Genomic DNA, 18,082 nt, shown 5'->3' on the forward strand with positions numbered 1-18,082 from the left:
CCCAGAGGAAATGTCTGTCAGCTACCAAATAATCTACTTGTTTTCTTTAATATTAAAAATTCTTAATGCAGCACTGCATTTTACAAGCTGTCCTACTAAATCTGATACAAGTAGTTAATGTATTGTTTACTTTAGTTGTAAAAGGGTCCTGTTGAACAAAAAAAGTGTACCCTTTCTGTTAATTTATAAGAACATTAAGTGTAGATTGAGACCACTGGATCTTGGGAACAGTGTAGTACTAATGTTACTATATTAACCACAAAATGCCAAAAATACTCAATGGGTTAGCCAGCATCTATGGAGAGAGAAACAGTTAAAGTGGAAAAAGTTCGAAATGAAACAAGTATTAAGTTGCAAAGACGGGGAAGAGGGGCAGAGAGAACAAAAGGGGAAGTTGGTGAGAGGATGGTGACCACGAGACCGTGAATGACGCAAATAATGATGCTGCCAGTTGAAAACAATGGTAAAGGTATGTCAGGAGGTGCTGTTTAAAAAAAAATTAAAACTACAGATGCTGGAAATCTAAAATAAAAACAGAAAATGAAGAAAATACGGAGCAGGTCAGGCAGACTCTGGGGAAAGATTGGGTAATTGCTTTACAGAGCACCTGTACTCAGTCTGCAGGAGTGACCCAGATCTTCAGGTTGCCTATCACTTTAATTCGCTCTCCCATTTCCACGCTGACCTTTCTGCACTGTTATAATGAGGCCCAACACAAGCTTGAGGAACAACATTGGCACAGAATGGATGAGAGGCATAAGCTTTTTAAACCATGCACAGTTTTGACACAGTGTTGAGCACTTGAATCACCTAGGCATTAAAGGCTACAGGCCAAGGACTGGAAGATGGGATTAATACGGATTGGTGCCTACTGGTTGGTGTGGACATGATGGGCTGATTGGCCTGTTTCAATGCTGTATGACTCTGATCTTATCTTCCATCTGGGCAGTTTGCAGCTTGCAGGACTTAATACTGAATCCTCCATCTTTTAGATAAATCTTTTCTTATGTTTGTATCAGAGCTGGCCATTTCTGCCTGCTATCATTTTGGCTCCGTTCTTTTTGTATAATCTAGCCTGCTGGTCACATCCTACAGTAAAAGAAGCTTAATCTGATTTTAAGTGCCACATTAAGTCATTGAGCTCACCTTATCAGAGATGCTCCTTTTGTCCCACCCCCACCTTCTCTGCTACCTAAAACTAACTTGTTCCCTCTCTTTCCCAGTGATGAAGGTCCCGGACCTGAAACGTAACTATTTCTCTTTCTTTAGATGCTGCCTGACCTGCTGAGTGTTTCCAACATTTTGCCATTTTATTATAAAATGGAGATGAGGGAATAAAAACTGAATCTTGGAAATGAGATACTAGGCTGGAATGGCAGAGTGGAATCATGCTCTTCCCATGGCCTTGTACCTTTCCCTACTTCAAATGTTAACCTCGTCTTCTGATAAAGGTGGCTGTGCAGGCAAAGGGGTTAATAACCATGTTGCAGATCCCTGGCCTGGATGGTTTTTGTTTGGTTTGCTGCCTTAATTTTTAGAGTAAGCACGTTGAAAGCAGATGTGTTAGTAAGAACTTGGTGAAATAGCTCATCTTTCTTGAATAATAGAAACTCTGAACAGTAGCTCCTGAGAGACTAGAGTTTGATGACATGGAGCAGGGAGTTAGGATGATGAGTTCTTGAATGGTGCTACAAAGTTGAAGTATCTTGTATAAACAAATCCAATTTTTAAAATATTAAATGTTACATCCATATTTTCACAATCTTGCCAAGTATTTTAAAATTTTATGACTGTGTGTTTCAAATATAAGGATATTCCTAGCAAAAAAATTAGTATAATTCCATTGCAGGTCATCCCCTTGCAATCTAATCCCAAGGATTGCTAGCCTCCTCTCCTGACACACTCCCGAGACCCTCTGTAAAATTCTACCTGGTCCCTGTGACTCTATCCTAATTTTATAAGATAGTCTATGCTATTTGGAGGATTATGGTGCAATAATTGCAGAAAATGTTTTGTCTTTGTCTCACAGATCCTCCCTAACTAATGTTGTCTTCAGGAAAAAAATATGAGGGAAATTTGGCTGGGTTAGTTTAGGGAAGAATATAACTCGCTACATTCAGGTCCCACTTATGCTATTTCTATGCATTTTTAGGAAGGAGATTCTGTTTCTTTCTCATCTCTGTAGCCAAGGAAGAGACGAGAAAGAAGTTTGGCATCACTTCAATTTAGATTCCAAGGTGGTACTGTTATATAAATGCTGGAAACTATTTCCTCTGCTGGTCTCACAACATCAAACTGGGTGTAGGATGTTCAGATTCTGTTCCACTTCCTTCCTTCCACAATGATTGAGCCAACATCAGTGCAATTCATGAGCTGGCTGCAGCGTGATGCAAACTAAGAAGTAGTCTTGAATTGATATGTCGTGGCTTCTGGACAGCCGAAACATCAACTTGTCCTTTTGCCTCCATAGATGCTGCCTGACCCGCTGAGTTCCTCCAGCAGCAAGTTTTTTTTTTGCTCTGGATTCCACCATCCACAGTCTCTTGTATCTCCACTTTACTGCTGTTGAAGTGCTTTCAAACTGTGGTTGCAGTTTTTCGTTATAGAGGAGCCAATTTGTGCAGACCTTATTAACTCTTTTGTTGATATTGGTGGAGAGATGACCATTGGACTGGATGCAAGTGAAGTTCCATATGAATTTTTTTATGTCCACCTGATAAGATGGATTAGTTGACTGGTTGTAAAATTTCATTTGATAAGCTACATCTCTGACAATGTAGCCTTCCCACAGTAATCAATATGGATGTGGAAATCTGATGTGGAAATTGAATCCGCTGCCTTCTGACTCAGTAGGAGTGCTGCCCCACTGAGCCATGGCTGACACTGGTAGATTTTCAGTGCTGAGAAGTTATTTAGCTCAGTTTCACACTACACTGAGTGAATTTTGTGGGTAAACTGAGCAAATGGTTATGGCATTGGCGTGAAATTGAAAGAGAGAATATTGAAAATGCACAGCAAGCCCATCAGGATCTGTAAAAAAAAAAGTAACAAGCACAGAAATGGTGAAAGGACTCAGCCAGTCAAGCAGCTTCTGTGGAAGGAGAAACCATTTAATGTGTTGGGTCAGGGATCCTTCCTCAGAACTGGGGGAAGAATGGAGGGTGTCGGTTTTGAAAGTAGAGGTGGATGGTGGAGTGAGGTATAAGACAAAAGAATATGAAGAGATTAGTTGAGACAGACCAGGTGACAAGGAGTAGGAATACTGACTGTTAGCAAGATATTTTATAGAAATAGGGTGAGAAAGGGACATAAGAAGAATAATGGGAACAGTTTACCTAAAGCTGGAAAATTCAATGTTCATTACAGAAGGTGACAAAATGCCTCGACAGAAGATAAGATGTTGCTCCTCTAGTTTACATTTGGGCTTCACTGTGGAAGTGGAAGCCGCAGACAAGTTGGAATAGGAGTGGAATTCAGAATTACACTGGCCTGCGGTCTGAGTGCAAGCACTCCACAAAATGATCACTCAATCTGCACTTGGTTTCTCCAGTGCAGAGGAGGCCAGATTGAGAATGCCGAATGCAGTAGACTAGAAGTGCAAGTGAATCATTTCTTCACCTGGAATGATTATTTGGGCCCTGGCTGGTGGGAAAGGAGAAGGTGAATGGATAAGTCTACTCCGGTTGCTTGAGAAGGTGCTGTGGACGGGAGAGTGCTGGGTGAGGACAGAAGAGTGGTGGAACTGTGGACACAACAGATTTGAGATAGAGAATAGTACTGTTCTAGAGAAGTTGAACATGTACGTGCCTGCACGTGGCATTGATCGTGGATCTCAGGATACAGTTAGGACACTGCCTCAAGTAACGACGGTAGTTTGAATATTCCTCTGACTTTTGAAAAGAGTAAAACCATTTTTGTCTTTGTGTTTTCCTGTTGTTCTCATTTATTTTATTTATTTTTCTGTCCATTCTTTATATCAGGAAATATCTTTAATTATTTAATCCCACCGGATGTGATAGTTGCTAATTAGCAAATGGAGTCTAGTTTTTTGAAGGTGTAAGAGAAAGTGCCCTGTTTTGGTCATGTATAATAAAAAAAAATGAGTTGTAGATTTTCTCATTAAAACTTCATGAAGCAAGATCTTAGTGGAAGAAGCTACCTGAAAGAGAAATGATGGACATTGTGCAATGTGGTGTTTTCCAGAGCTGCTGGAAAGGAACAAGATCAGCAGACGGGATGAGCACCAACAACATTCTGCACAGTGCAGCCCTTATACTCCTCCTTTTATGGTCATCAGCTCATGGTGATTTTAATTCCTCTCTCTATGGCAGCCTTGCCTTCAAGCCCTAAATTCTGCAGTATCCACTTCCTCTCCCCACCCCAACTCTCCTTTAAACTTCTTAAAGCCTTGGAGTTAAAGGAGTTAAATTCTGTTAAATCACACCTCTATGAAGTGTCTTCCAACATTAAAGGCACTACCTAATGCAAGTTGCTGTTTTAGATATTGCAATGCTAGCATGATCTGGAGATCACTGGGCTGTTTAGATGGATCAGGATCTCTTCAGTGTAGGATCACTTGGAAGTACTAAAAGCAGGGTGGTTTGTAAAGTTATTGCTAAGACCTTGGTTATAGCTTTTCCATAGTGTTTTGCCCAAAGAGTTTATATTTATATAGCATTTTGCAGTGTAGAATGTGCTTCTGGAATGAAGCGTCATGGCTGTTGGGTTGGCAAATGTGACAAGTCTTTCACAGGAACATCCAAAAAAACAACCAGTTTGTTTTTTGAGGGAGCGAAGTGGCCAGGACATAGATTTCTTTTTATTGAAAATATCACAGGGCTGTGGTTAATCTCCTATCTCAAATAAAGGCAGCATTCACATTGTGGAGAACACGGTGATGCTGGAGGAACTCAGCAGGCCAGGCAGCATCTGTGGAGAAAAGCAGGCGGTCAACATTTCAGGTCAGGACCCTTCTTCGAGACTGAAGATAGGAAAGGAGGAAGTCCAGTATATAGGAGGGAAAAGCAGAGCAATGATAGGTGGACAAAACAGGGGAGGTGGGGTGGGCGCAAGGTGGTGCTGCGTAGATGCAGGTAAGAGATGGTGACAGGCAGGTGTGGGGGAGGAGGGCAGAGCAGATCCACTGGGGGTTGGGTCAAAGGTAAGGAGGAAAAAAGAGAGGGGGGCTAGGAAAGAGAAGAAAAGAAGAGGCATGGTGGGTGTGGAAGGGGTGGGTGAATTCAATGTTCATGCCGTTAGGCTGCAAGGCTCCAAGATGGAAAATGAGGTCCTGTTCCTCCAGTTTGCACTTGGAATTCTCCTGGCATTGGAAGAGGCTGAGGACTGATTGGGGGGGAGTTGAAGTGGCTGGCAATGGGGAGATGTAGGTCGCGGTTACGGACAGAGCACAGGTGTTCTGCGAAACAGTCACCTAGTCTGTGTTTGGTCTCGCCAATGTAGAGGAGGCCATACTTGGAGCACCGAATGCAGCAGATGATATTAAGGGAGGTGCAGATAAATCTGTCTCACCTGAAAGGACTGTTTGGGTCCTGGATGGAGGTGGTGTAGGGCTGTTGCACTTATGGCGGGGGCAGTGGAAAGTTCCTGGGGTGGGGTGGGAGTGGTGAACTAGTGAGTTGCGAAATGCAGAAGGGGGTGGGGAGGGGAAGATATGCTTGGTGGTGGGGTCCAGTTGGAGATAGCAGAACTGGCGGAGAATGATGTATTGGATATGTAGGCTAATAGGATGAAATGTGAAGACAAGGGGGACTCTATCCCTGATGTGTCTGGGAGGGGTGGGGGTGAGAGCAGAGGTGCGGGAAATGGCAGAGATGTGGGTGCGAGCTTTCTCGACCACTGTAGGAGAGAAGCCATGGTTAGTAAAGAAGTTGGACATCTCGGATGTCCTGGAGTGGAAAGCCTCATCATGGGGGCGGAGGCGGAGAAATTGAGAAAAAGGGAGAGCATCCTTGCAAGAGACAGGGAGGGAGGAGCTGTAATCGAGGTAGCTGTGGGCGTCAGTGGGTTTGTAGAAGATGTTGGTGGATAAGGAATCTCCTGAGATGGAGATGGAAGGAGAGAGAGAGGTGTCAGAGATAGTCTAAGTGAATTGGAGAGCAGGGTGAAAGTTAGTGGCAAAATTTATGAAACTGTCGAGTTCCGCATGGGTGCAAGAGGTGGCACCAATGCAGTCATTGATATAGCGGAGAAAGTTGAGGAATGGGGCCGGAGTAGGCTTGGAATACAGACTGTTCAATGTAGCCAACGAAGAGGCAGGCATAGCTGAGGCCCATGTGAGTGCACATGGCTATGCCTTTGGTCTGTAAGAAGTGAGAGGAATCGAAAGTGAAGTTGTTTAGGGTGAGGACAAGTTCAGCCAGGTGGAGGAGAGTGTTTGTGGAAGGGGACTGGTTCTGTCTTTGGTCAAGAAAGAAATGGAGGGCAGTGAGGCCATGATGATGGGGAATGGAGGTATATCGGGACTGGACATCCATGACGAGGATGAAGTTGTGTGTGCCGGAGAACTTAAAGCTATGGAAGAGTTGGAGAGTGTGTGATGTGTCACGGACCTAGGTGGGAAGGGATTGGACCAGGGGAGACAGGACAGCGTCCAGGTACGAGGATATGAGCTCTGTGGGGCAAGAGAGTGCGGAGACGATAGGTCTGCCAGGGCAGTCCTTGTGGATTCTGGGGAGAAGATAGAAGCAGGCAGTCCTAGGTTGCGGGACTATCATGTTGGTAGCTGTGGGGGTGGGTGGAGATCTCCTAAGGTTATGAGATCAGTGATGGTGTGGGAGATAATGTCCTGGTGGTCCTTGGTGAGGTCATGGTTAAGGGGTAGGTAGGAGGAGGTGTCCGAGGATCTAATTTTCATCTAGATTCCAGCGTCGTCTGCAGTCCTTTGTTTCTCTAGCATTCATATTGTATTGTACAAGCTTGTCTCGATAGTATACTTAAGCTAGTAAAAGCTTAAACTCACAGACTTATTGTCATACGGAACATTATTTTGGAGAGTTTACTGTGGTATGAAATCATGTTTTTTTAAAAAAATATGGTTATTTAGTTCTTGTATTCAATTTCAGTCCTTACTCTTAATGTATAATGGAGGACCATAGAAATAATGAAGCCTACTAGAACCTTGGATGCAAACATTTGGAAGATTGAGAGAAAGATTATAATGTTTTGGGTTCAAAACCAAATTCCATAAGTGATCTGATAAACTTCAAACTTCACTAAAACAAAAAAAAACTCTAATGAAGAAATCTCTTAAAGTATAAAAACAAAATCATTGAGAGAAGATTTTGGTGGAGCCCCGATGCTTATGTTGTGGATAGGCTGCAGTTGAAGGTTTATGTGCAGCTTTGGGCACTTCAGTATAGGAAAGATGTTGAGAGAATTCACTGAAATGCTGTGAGGAATTATGGTTGAGGAGGGTTTGGAAGGTTGGAACATTGCATTATTCACAAGATTAGGAAAGATTATATGGGCTTTTAACAGTGATACTCAAAATTCTAATGGGTTTTTGAAAAGCTTTAAAATCATAAGATTTCCATCTGTGGTGAATTGGTAATAATGTGCTCCAACTGAAAAATGAGAAGATTGAAGAAGAAAATATGTTTGTGAGAATTAGTGGAATATTAAATGTTTTAGAACATAGAACAGTATAGTACAGGAACAGGCCTTTTAGCCCATGATGTCAAGGATGTCAAAGTATCGGTGGTCGGGGTAGAGCAATCATTTCATTTGAAAACCTCAGCATAGTACAAGCACAATGGGCTGAATGATTGTATTTTCAGTGAGTCCTTCTTAAAACCTCTCATTAACTTCCAAATTTGCATATTTACTCTATTTATCCTTGTGCATTTGAGGGGACAGGTCAATTTACAACACTGCTGTACAATGATAGTAAATAATCTATTTTCATCACACAGTTGTCCTTCATAAAATGGTGCTTCTCCTGACCTACTCCAAGTGAGACGATTACAAATCAGCTCATGTTGGTGCAAAAAAAGGAAGTAATTTTTTCTAATTTCAGAAATTTGACAGGAAGGGAAGCACCAACAAATTCTTGTCAGTTGAAATAAGCAGATTATAATCACTTGCCCTTTGTTATTACAAGGTGAAACTTCTCTTTTAAAGATAATTATCAGCACACTTGATTTTTTTCACAATCAACTGTCCTTTGTCAAAATTGAGATGATTGCTGTGAGTGGTGTGTTTTTATTGTATGTTATTAGTTGCCATGATAAATCTGTTTTCAGACCAGAATACATTTAATTAGATCTGGTTCACAAAGTAATCCTTTTGTCTATATTTCTGTCTTTATTCAAGTGCCTATTGATATTTGAGCCTGCTTCTCCTCTTCAATAAGTAGTACCCAAAACTTTTGGGATATCTATTTACATATGTTATACTGGATAGACAGAAACATTCCTTTGGAGGACTCCGCAACAAAAGGGTTTAACCTTGATATTAGTGAGAGGTTATTTAGGGAGTACGCCTTCACACAAGGATAGCGGAAATATGAAGAAATGTAGACCAAAAGCTGTTGAGACTGGGGTCAATTTAAAATTTTCAAAATTGATTGATTTTTTTTTATTAGACAAAAATATTAAAAGGTACAAACAAGTTATATTGGTCAAATTAAGGTATAAATCTATCATGCTCGAATCGGATGGTGGGATAGACTTGATGGGCTGAAGGTCTTCCCTGTTCCATCTTGATCTTGCTTCTACTACTAATGTGAAAATACTTTGCTCTAACTGCCCTGGAATGCAAAACTTGGACATCGCTGGATTAAAAAAAACAGAAATTAGTAGGCAGAAACATTGTTGTTCAAACCACAAAACTCCAGTTAAGACTGGTTGGAGTTTGTAACCTGTGTTTCCTAAATGATTGCTGATCTTTACATGACCATTGTAAGAAGATGATTAAGTTTCACCCCATGAGTCAGGCATCAGTATCCAGGATGAGCCCCTTAGTTCTCAGATGTTTATAGGTTTGGAAATAACTGATATTTGGAGAAACTTGTTTGCTTTGAAGTAAACTTGAAGGAGAAAGTCACACTTTCCTCACAAAATAAAATTGTGTCAAAATTTTTCTTTAAATACAGGATAAAAGGTTAAAGTTGAAACCCCTTCTGAGAGTACCCTTCTGCTTTGGATTCTGTCATTTAAACTCCTCACATTGTTTTGAAACTGGATCCTGTGCAATCTGTCAGTTCATTATATTTCTGCCTGTTTAGAATTGTCCATAACGTAACTGTATTGCACAAATGTCTTGCAAATTCAGTATTCTACAAATTTTGAGTTTTATTGATGCTATTTCTGTTGCTATATCTTGTGAAAATGTTTCATTCTGCAATGATTGATTTCGCCTGTAACCGATAATGTCTTCCAGAAGTTAGAACAAGTTCGTGTTTCGATCCTTGTGCTCAAATTCCTCCATGGGCTTGGCCTTCTTTATCTCTTTATCCTCCTACATCTCACCGAGATCTTTATGATCCACCAGTTCTGATCTATTGTGCATCTGTGATTTCTATTGCTGCACCATTAGTGGTCACGCATTCAGTAGTCTAGCCACTAAGCCACGTAATTCCCTCTCCTGCCTTCACTCCAAATAACAACCAGTTCTAACTTTTCTAAATTGCTCGGTGTTGAAGTTTGTGTGATTATTCTGCTATGAGGCTCCTTGAGGTATTTTGCAAATTAAGGGTATTGTATAAATGCCGATTATTGTTATATTGCAACTATTTTATGTGAAGTATGTTACTCATCCTTAAATCTCTACCAGTCTGTAAATGGAGTTGTTTGTAAGCTAGATGTTACTGAGTCATTAAACCTGGTTAAAGTGTGCATGTTGTTTTCTGTACTTAGGAGAACTTTTTTTTTCCTGATTTACACTTTAACCTAATTTTATTTTTTTTCTGACCATTTCAGGAGACAGGCTGCGAGGTCACTAATTCATGTCGAGCCAGAAACTATATCTGGGGTAAAGACAGCCAGCAACACCCTACTGTGATGCCCAGGATAATTATCGGAAAAATCAAGGCGGTTTGACAAACACTGTAAAGTTTTTGTTTTCTTTTTGACATAATGGCATCTGGTGAACTAGACCTATTAAGTATTTTCAATGGGCTTTAGCTGCTTTACAAAGCCCTAGTTTGCTCTGACCTGTTTAATTAGCTGCATTAAACTGCTCAGTAGCCTGTTCTTGATCAGCAGTTATCCTTTGAGGTTTGCCTTGCCTGCATGAGACTTGATGGGCACCCAACTTCACTGGAAGTTGCTGCCTTCAGTTTCAAGCAAATAGGCCATAGGCTAATGCCAATAAAACAGAACTGGCGTCACTCCATGAAAATCCATTGACTTCTAAAAGGGGCCTCACTGGGAATGGACTGGAACTCAGCAGAGATAGACTACAACCAGGGTTCATTTGTCTGTACTGAAGAATTGTTGAATCATCTGAATTCTAGTTGGCTTGAAGCTCTTTATTCATCGTACTGCCCAACTGCTGGGGACAAGCCTCAAATCTCTGTTGGACTCGTTTAACTTGTTTCTGCTAACTTAGAGGAAACAAAATTGGATCCACTGCAGAGAATCTGGCATTGTATGCCTTTAATCTCTCCATGGCTATCTTGAAGCTAGCTGGACTGGAATGAACTTTACAAGACTGTGTGCCATAATTCTTGAAGTAATGCCTCGCCGAGGCCTACTAATCAAAGTTTGGACAAGGCGTCTGCTGCTAGGCCTCGCTCTGTTTTTCAGTCTCATCTCCCTACTCTACTTGTTGGAATGCACCCCTCGGCCAGATAACGATTCCCTCCTCCTTGGCATTCCAGGCAAACAGTATGGTAAAGAGTACTATCAAGCTCTCCTTCAGGAACAGGAGGAGCACTACCTGACTCGTGCTGCGAGCCTCAAGCGGCAGATCACCCAGCTGAAGAAGGAGCTGCAGGAAATGAGTGAGAAGCTGAAAAATGTACAAGAGAGAAAGAGCCCATCTCAAAATGTGGGAGGAGCACTGAGCAGCAAGGAGAACTTGCCCAATGATCTGCTGGAGTTCCTGCACTCTCAGATTGATAAGGCTGAGGTTAGCATGGGTGCCAGGGTGCCCAGTGAGTATGCTGTGGTGCCCTTTGAAAGCTTTACTTTGAATAAAGTGTACCAGCTAGAGATGGGCCTGACCCGGCACCCTGAAGAGAAGGTGGTGAGGAAAGATCGAAGGGATGACTTTGCTGAAGCCATTGAGGCTGGCTTGGAGGTGCTGAATAACCCCGAGGAAGAGGAGGCTAATGTTGACAATGACGATGATGATGAAGAAGATAATCGAATGCAGAAGCATACCTACACTGAGAATGACTTTGTAGAAGGTGCAGTATTCAATATTTTATACAGACTACACATTAGCAATATATTACACAGATAAAGATTAATCTGATCTGAACTGCCCTGTAACTGCCTAAGAGAGAAATCCCCTTTCTTACATCCATTGCCCTCTCCCACCTTCTCTGATACTGAGACTAACTTGTATCTCTCTCTCTCTCTCTCTGAGCTTTGAAGAGTCTTGATTTGTAATGTTAGCTGTTTGTGTTTCCACAGATGTTGCCTGACCTGTTGAGTTTTTACAACAATTTTTGTTTTTATTTCAGATTTCCAGCATTTGCAGTTTTTTGATTTTTCAGTCAACGTTTTAACATGCAGTTAAGAAATAGGAGAGACTTGCATTTAAAATTTTACCTTCATGACCTTGGATGCCAGCCACTCCCCTCCTAAAACACACAATTAAGTACTTTTGAAATGTGTAACTATTGCAGTGAAGGAAAAGTGGCTACCAATTTGGACGTACTTGAGCACTCAGTAACTGCAGTGAGATGATGACCAAATAATCTATTTTTGGTATTGATGATTCAGAGGTAAATATTGGGCAGGACACTGGGGTAACCCCTGTATCTTAATTGGAAAGAATGCATTGGGATATCTAACATTCTTTCAAGAAGAGAGTGGGCTTAGTTTAACAACACATCTCTACCAGTGCTGCACCCCTCCATATTGCATACACGTTCTGTCTAGAATTTTATGTTTGAGTTTCTGAAATGGGTTTCATACCCACAATTTCCTGTGTGGTTCTGTACTTGCAGAGCAGTGTAGGCTTGTGTTTTAACTAGGGATTTTGCAAGGATCCAGCTGCCTTCAGTGAATAGACTAGAAATTGTCTTAGATATATTATAAACAACAAAAAAAATACATAATGCATTCATTTGATATCACTTTGCCTGCTACTTAAACAGAGGCATTATCCATATAAAACTATACAATCCAAGTGCAGTATTGTAGGGAGTGTTAAGGGCTTCCTGAAGTAAAACTGAGTTGGCAGGTGTTGTCCTTTTTAGGTGAATAAACCAATGTCACTGCTTTGGTGGTTAGAATGAATGTATATGACTAATCAAAAAAGTTCAAGGTATTGTCTGGTTAAACATTCCTTTCAACATCACCACAAAGAGATTAATTTGCCAATAAAGTTCTTTATCTGTAGGATTTTGATATGTTGAACATACTGCAGTTTTACTTTAAGAACTCCAGCAGGCATAAATAAACGAATTGTGAAATATGTTAGAATGCTAACTTGTGGCATCCACATTTACTGCATGTCTCAGGCCTTGCTTCTCAACTCATCTCAAATGTGTTTGGAATGTGCAAAAGAGTTCTAATCCTCAACTTTTAATGTTCTTTTTAAGTACCCAGTTACCTGACCTAGTTTGCTCATCGACTGCAGTACATATTGCAGGTGGAATTTCATCCGAAGTTGTAGGAGTGAGGAGATATTTGAATAAATCTGTTGCTCCTTGACACTGTGCCCTCATACACTCCAAGATATTGGCTGAGTATTACAACATCCATCGGGACTTTCTCAAGATGCTGCCAAATCTGAGTTGCCTTTCATTCATTTGCTGTTTGTTTTGTTGTCTATTTATTTGTGCTGCATGTCTCCTTTGGTACCAACCCCTGCTCATTCTCCTACAACCCTTGTAGGGTCGTGGCATCCAGGGCCACCTGAAAACTGAGTTAGTATCTTAGCACTTCCTCACTTTGACCTTTCTCAAGTCTTTGCCACTCTCTTACTAATATTACCAGTACTGGCCTTACATTGGTAATATTACTTACCATTATGTCATGATTCTATTTTAACCAATGATTCTAGATCTCCAGCTTTGTTTTCCTGTATGTTCAAGCATTTTAATTTGGGTTCTTTTTGGTTTAGTGTTTTTTTTATTTATTCATTCATTCATGTGATATGGGTATCACTAGCTAGCTCAGTACTTATTACCCATTCTCTTAAACCATGCGGCTTGCCTTTTTGGAGAGAAGAGTCCGCCACATTGCAAAGATTGGGTCAGTAGGGCAGATTTCCCTGAAGGACATTGGTGAACAACATTGAAGTAGTTTCATGGTCACTGCTACTGATAGTAATTTTTTTATTGCCGACTTGATGAGTTTCACTTTACAGAACTTGAGACTTGGAGCAAGAGCAGAGAGTTTAAAAGAGGTAGGTCTCGGGGCTTGCTTGTGAGTTTGACTTTACAGGACTCGGGCATATTTGCAAATCGTTAGTTAACAGTTGATTGGTTGATTAGCTAATTAACAGCAGCCAATGAAAAGAAGGTAGTGTCGAGCAGAGCGGCCATTGTGACAGTGGGCCAGTGAGAGTGGGGAGGCTTTGGCTCAAGAGGTTTCTGCGTGAAGAGGCTGAGTAAGTGGCCCACGTGTTGGGAGTAAGAGCAGATCTTTAAAAAGGCTTCGATGAGGAGGCACAAGTAAGGTTTTATTTTGTTGTTGATCCTTAATACTTGATTCAGTATAGGCAGGATGGCAGTCAGGACAGTGGAATGCTTCTCCCGCAAGTCAGGGAACCTCGTGGTCTCCCTGATGACTACATCTGTGGGAAGTGCACCCAGCTGCAGCTCCTGATGTTCGGGTCAAAGGATTGGAGCTGGAGTTGGATGTACTCAGGATCATCTGGGAATCTGAGAACATCATAGATGAGACTGTTATGGAGGTGGTCACACCCAGAGTACAGGCTTCAGATAGATGGGTGACCACCAGGAAAAGTAAGGGGAGTAGGCAGTCAGTGCAGCGTTCCCCTGTGGCTATACCCCTCACTAACAGATATACCTCTTTGGATACTGTTGCGGGGGATGTTCTCTCAGGGGTTAGCAGCAGTAGTCAGGTCTCTGGCACTGTGACTGGCTCAGAGGGAAAGGGTGCAATCAGACAGGGAGATAGTGATAGGAGACTTGGTAGTGAGGGGGGCAGACAGGAGATTCTATGGCCACAGAAGAGATCCCAGGATGGTGTGTTGCCTCCAGGTGCCAGGGTCAAGGATGTCTCTGAGCAGCTGCAGAAAATACTCGAGGGGGAGAGCGAACAGCCAGAAGTTATTGTACATGTTGGTACAAATGACATGGGTAGAACAAAGGATGAGGTCCTGCAGAATGAGTATAGGGAGTTAGGTAAGAAGTTAAGAAGCAGGACCTTGAGGGTGGTGGTCTCTGGATTACTCCTGGTGCCACGTGCTAGTGAGGTCAGAAATAGAAGGATAGGCCAGATGAATTTGTGGCTGAGGAGCTGGTGCAGGGGGGCAGGGGTTCAGGTTCTTGGACTTTTCTGGGGTAGAGGCGACCTGTCCAAGAGGGACGGGTTGCACTTGAACCAGAGAGGGACCAATATCCTTGCAGGGAAATTTGCTAATGCTACACGGGAGGGTTTAAACTAGATTGGCAGAGGGATGGGACTCTGAGCAGGAGCAAGTCATGGGATAAAGTAGCCAGCGAGAGCAAGTTTAGTACTCAGGATAGCTAGGGGCACAGTAAAGGCAGGGAAAGGAATACCCAGTTAAACTGCATTTACTTCATTGCACAAGGTTTAACAGGTAAGGCTGACGAACTCAGAGTGTGGATTGGCTCTGAGGACTGGGATGCTATAGCCATAACAGAAACGTGGCTGAGGGAAGGGCAGGACTGGCAGCTCAGTATTCCAGGCTACAGATCCTACAGATGTGACAGAGGTACAGGTAAGCGAGGAAGGGGTGTTGCCTTTTTGACAAGGGAGGACATAACAGCAGTACTTAGAGATGATATTCTTGGCCATATAGGTAGAACTTAGAAACAATAAGAGAAGGGACACTCTAGTGGGGCTGTATTATAGACCTTCCAGTAGTCAGCAAGAACTTGAGGAGCAGGTGTGCAGAGAAATTACTAATAGTTGTAAGAATAATAGGGTTGCATTAGTGGGAGATTTTAATTTCCCTGGTTTTTGACTGGACTACCCAGAGTGTTATGGGCTTAGACGGGGTGGAATTTGTGAAATGTGTCCAGGAAAGTTTCCTGAGTCAATATATAGAGGACCCTACTCAGGAGGGTGCAATACTGGACCTCCTCTTAGGGAATGTGGTAGGGCAAGTAACTGAAGTAGCAGTCAAGGAGCACTTTGGCTCTAGTGACCATAATTCTATTAGTTTTAAGGTAGTGGTGGGAAAGGAAGGACAGATCCTCAAGTTAGGGTCCTAAACTGGAGCAAGGCTAATTCTGGGGGAATTAGGCAGGACCTAGCAGAGGTTGACTGGGTGAGCCTGTTTGAAGGGAAAGGAACGAATAGCAAGTGGGAGGCTTTTAAGAGTGTGATATCAAGAGTTCAGGAGCAGCATGTTCCTGTTAGGTGAAGGGTAAACCTGGCAAGTTTAGGGAACCGTGGCTGATGAGGGATATCGAGGCTCTGGTCAAGAAAAAGAAGGAAGCACACATTGGGTTTAGGAAGTTGGGGATGAGTGAATCCCTTGATGACGATAAAAAGATTAAGAATTCTCTTGAGGGAAATCAGGAGGGCAAACAGAGGGTATGAGTAGGATTTGACAGGTAAGGTTAAGGAAAATCCCAAGAGGTTCTATAGCTATATAAGGAGTAAAAGGGTGGCTAAGGAGAGAGTAGGTCCCCTTAGAGATCAGCAGGGCTGCCTACGTCTTGAGCCGCAGGGGATGGGTGGGATTTTTAATGAATATTTCTCATTGGTGTTTACTGAGGAGAAAACCATGGTTGCTCAAGAGATAAGGGAAACTAGTGGAGATGTTTTAGAGGAAATTCATATTACCAGGGAGGCGGTATTTGCAGCCTTAAGATGGGTAAATCCACAGGGCCTGACTGAATACATCCTTGGACTTTGTGCTTTGTGGGAGGCTAGTCAAGAAATTGTGGAGGCCCTTGTGGAGATATTTGCTTCATCATTAGCTACTGGTGAAGTTCCCGAAGACTGGAAGGTGGCTAATGTTGTTCCTTTGTTTAAGAAGGGTAGCAAGGACAATTTAGGGAACTACAGGCCGGTCAACCTGACATCAGTAGTGGGAAGTTACTGGAGGGAATTCTGAGGGACAGGATCTCCCAGCATTTGGATAGACAGAGTCTGATTAGGAGGAGTCAACATGGCTTTGTGCATGGAAAGTCATGTTTGATGAACCTTCTGGAATTTTTTGAAGAAGTAACCAAAAAGATGGATGAGGGTAGGGCAGTGGATGTTGTCTATTTGACTTTAGCAAGGCCTTTGACAAGGTCCCGCATGGTAGGCTGGTCTGATAGGTTAGGTCCCGTGGAATTCAGGGAGGGCTAGTTAGGTGGATCCAAAATTGGCTTGGAGGTGGGAAGCAGAGGGTGCTGGTTGAAGGTTGTTTCTCGGAATGGAGGCCAGTGACCAGTAGTGTGTCGCAGGGATCGATGTTGGGACCCTTGTTATTCATTATTTACATAAATGATTTGGATGCGAATCCACAAGGCTTGATCAGTAAGTTTGCAGATGACACGAAATTAGGAGGTGTTGTTGATAGTTAAGAAGGTTATCATAGGTTACGAGGGATCTTGATCAGTTAGGGAAGTGGGTTGAGGAGTGGCAAATGGATTTCAATACAGATAAGTGTGAGGTGATACATTTTGGAAAGTCAAACCAGCATAGGACTTGTACTATGAATGGTAGGGCACTAGGGAGTGTAATGAAACACAGGGAACTAAGAGTACAAGTGCATAGTTCATTGAAAATGGCATCACAAGTAGACAGGGTGGTGATAAAAGCGTTTAGCATGCTGGCCTTCATCAATCAGGGCACTGAGTATAGGAGTTGGGACATTATGTTGCAGTTGTATAAGTCATTGGTGAGGCTGCACTTGGAGCACTGTGCACAGTTTTGGTCACCCTGTTATAGGAAAGATGTGGTTAAACTGGAAAGAGTGCAGAAAAGATTTACAAGGATGTTGCCGGGACCAGAGGGCTTGAGTTATGGGGAAAGGTTGGTCAGGCTAAGTCTTTATTCCTTGGAACGTAGGACGATGAGGGGGCGACCTTATAAAATGTTTAAAAATATGAGGGGCATAGATAAGGTGGATGGTAACAGACTTTTCCCCAAAACCAGGGGGCATAGATTTAGGGTGAGAGGGGAAAGCTTTAAAAGGGACCTGAGGGGCAACTTTTTCACGCAGAGGGTGGTGAACATATGGAATGAGCAACCAGAGGAAGTGGTTGAGGCAGGTATAATAGTATCATTTAAGAAGCACTTGGATAGGTACATGGAGGGGTGGGATTTAGAGGGATATGGGCCAAATGCCGGAAATTGGGACTAGCTGGGTGGGCATGGTCTCGTTGGGCCAAAGGGCCTGTATCTGAGCTGTATTGCTCTATGACTCTATGACTTGGTTAACTAGAGTGTGAATTTGCTGACCACTGTAATAATGGTCAAAGTCAGTTTTCCAGATCGGTAATCTATGCCTCTGGATACTAATCCGGTAGTGTAACCTCTAGGTTACTGGACCTCTCTCTTTGCATTCCACTGTCTTGATTATTTTTGCTGTTATCACTCATAATCTTTCAAACTTTCTGTACACCTTTACCTTTCAAGCAGCTTCCGGTATTCTTATCACAGTCTCCCTCCCCCGAAACACTTAACTCCCAGCTGTCCCCAAACCAGCCATTATTTTAGGTTACTGCTTTCTTTATGCACCCTCACACACACAGCTTTGGTTACCTTTCCTCATAGATTTTGCTGATGGC

At 42.5% G+C, this 18,082-nt stretch overlaps 1 protein-coding gene across 7 annotated transcripts in view; it reads left to right on the forward strand.

Annotated features, from left to right (window-relative positions):
- Positions 1-18,082, forward strand: part of csgalnact2 (chondroitin sulfate N-acetylgalactosaminyltransferase 2) — a 90,271-nt gene that overhangs the window by 16,977 nt on the left and 55,212 nt on the right. For 6 of the 7 annotated variants that reach the window (XM_052041385.1, XM_052041379.1, XM_052041383.1 and 3 more), the window contains one exon: positions 9,939-11,371. In XM_052041385.1, coding sequence (XP_051897345.1) covers positions 10,657-11,371 — 715 coding nt within the window. In that variant the 5' untranslated portion in view covers positions 9,939-10,656. Of the gene's footprint in view, positions 1-4,274; positions 4,304-9,938; positions 11,372-18,082 lie in introns of those variants that run through there. The other variant, XM_052041384.1, reaches the window with a different exon arrangement.

The sequence above is a fragment of the Pristis pectinata genome, chromosome 30 (genome assembly GCF_009764475.1).
Source record: "Pristis pectinata isolate sPriPec2 chromosome 30, sPriPec2.1.pri, whole genome shotgun sequence".
In the NCBI taxonomy this organism is placed as follows: Eukaryota; Metazoa; Chordata; class Chondrichthyes; order Rhinopristiformes; family Pristidae; genus Pristis; species Pristis pectinata.